General features: G+C 35.6%; 1 protein-coding gene across 1 annotated transcript in view; it reads right to left on the minus strand.

The window, feature by feature from the left end:
* RPS6KB1 (ribosomal protein S6 kinase B1) overlaps positions 1 to 836 on the minus strand; it is a 21234-nt gene that overhangs the window by 8603 nt on the left and 11795 nt on the right. The window contains exon 5 of the mRNA XM_019511128.1: positions 259 to 406. Within this exon, the coding sequence (XP_019366673.1) occupies positions 259 to 406 (148 nt within the window). The remainder of the gene's footprint in view (positions 1 to 258; positions 407 to 836) is intronic.

Genomic DNA, 836 nt, shown 5'->3' on the forward strand with positions numbered 1-836 from the left:
TTTTTTTTATATAAGCGCTATCATCCGATACGTGAAAACCTCCCCTCCCTTACTACTACATAGCATGTATTAATCATTTATGCAATTTATAACACCCTTAAGTTATAAGTTTGACATGAAGTTATTCTATGATTTTTATAGTTACAATGATTTCTAATAATATAAGCGTACTCAGATTACGTGGCATTTCAGGTTCTACCTTAATAAAGTAGACTGAACTAAAAAAGATCCCAGGTAGCCAAATTTAATTATACTGACCACTGAGATACTCAAGGATGAGGTAGAGTTTTCCACCAGTCTGAAAGGCATAGATTAAATCTACAATGAAGGGATGCTTTACTTCCTCCAGAATGTTCCGTTCTGCTTTTGTATGAGCTGTATCCTTTGCGTTCCTTACAATCATTGCCTACAGAACAAAACACCAGAGAACACAAGTTTGTCTCACTTAGGAATCCTGTGCTTGGTTCCACACTCAATTTACTGAATACCTCCACCCAGCATACACATCTTTGTCATAACAGTAACTGGAATCAGCAACATAATGAAAATCTACTTTAACAGCACAAGAAAAACTAATACGATAACATGCTCTTGGATCTCCCAAGAGACCAACCGTAACTATTCAATGTTATAGTAAAAACAAAACAAACAAACAAAAAGAAAAAGTAGTTGTTTGTTTCTCTGGTACAAACAGATTAATTCTGTATATCCTTGACAAATGCACAGTCTGATGTACATGAGAGCCATTAGATACTAATTACATTCAGGAGGACAACGCCCCCCCCCCCCCCCCTTTCCTTTTGAAAAAGAATTCTATAAGAAAACAAAAAACTCTT

This window comes from Gavialis gangeticus, unplaced genomic scaffold (assembly GCF_001723915.1).
Source record: "Gavialis gangeticus isolate Ggan-Ray unplaced genomic scaffold, GavGan_comp1, whole genome shotgun sequence".
In the NCBI taxonomy this organism is placed as follows: Eukaryota; Metazoa; Chordata; order Crocodylia; family Gavialidae; genus Gavialis; species Gavialis gangeticus.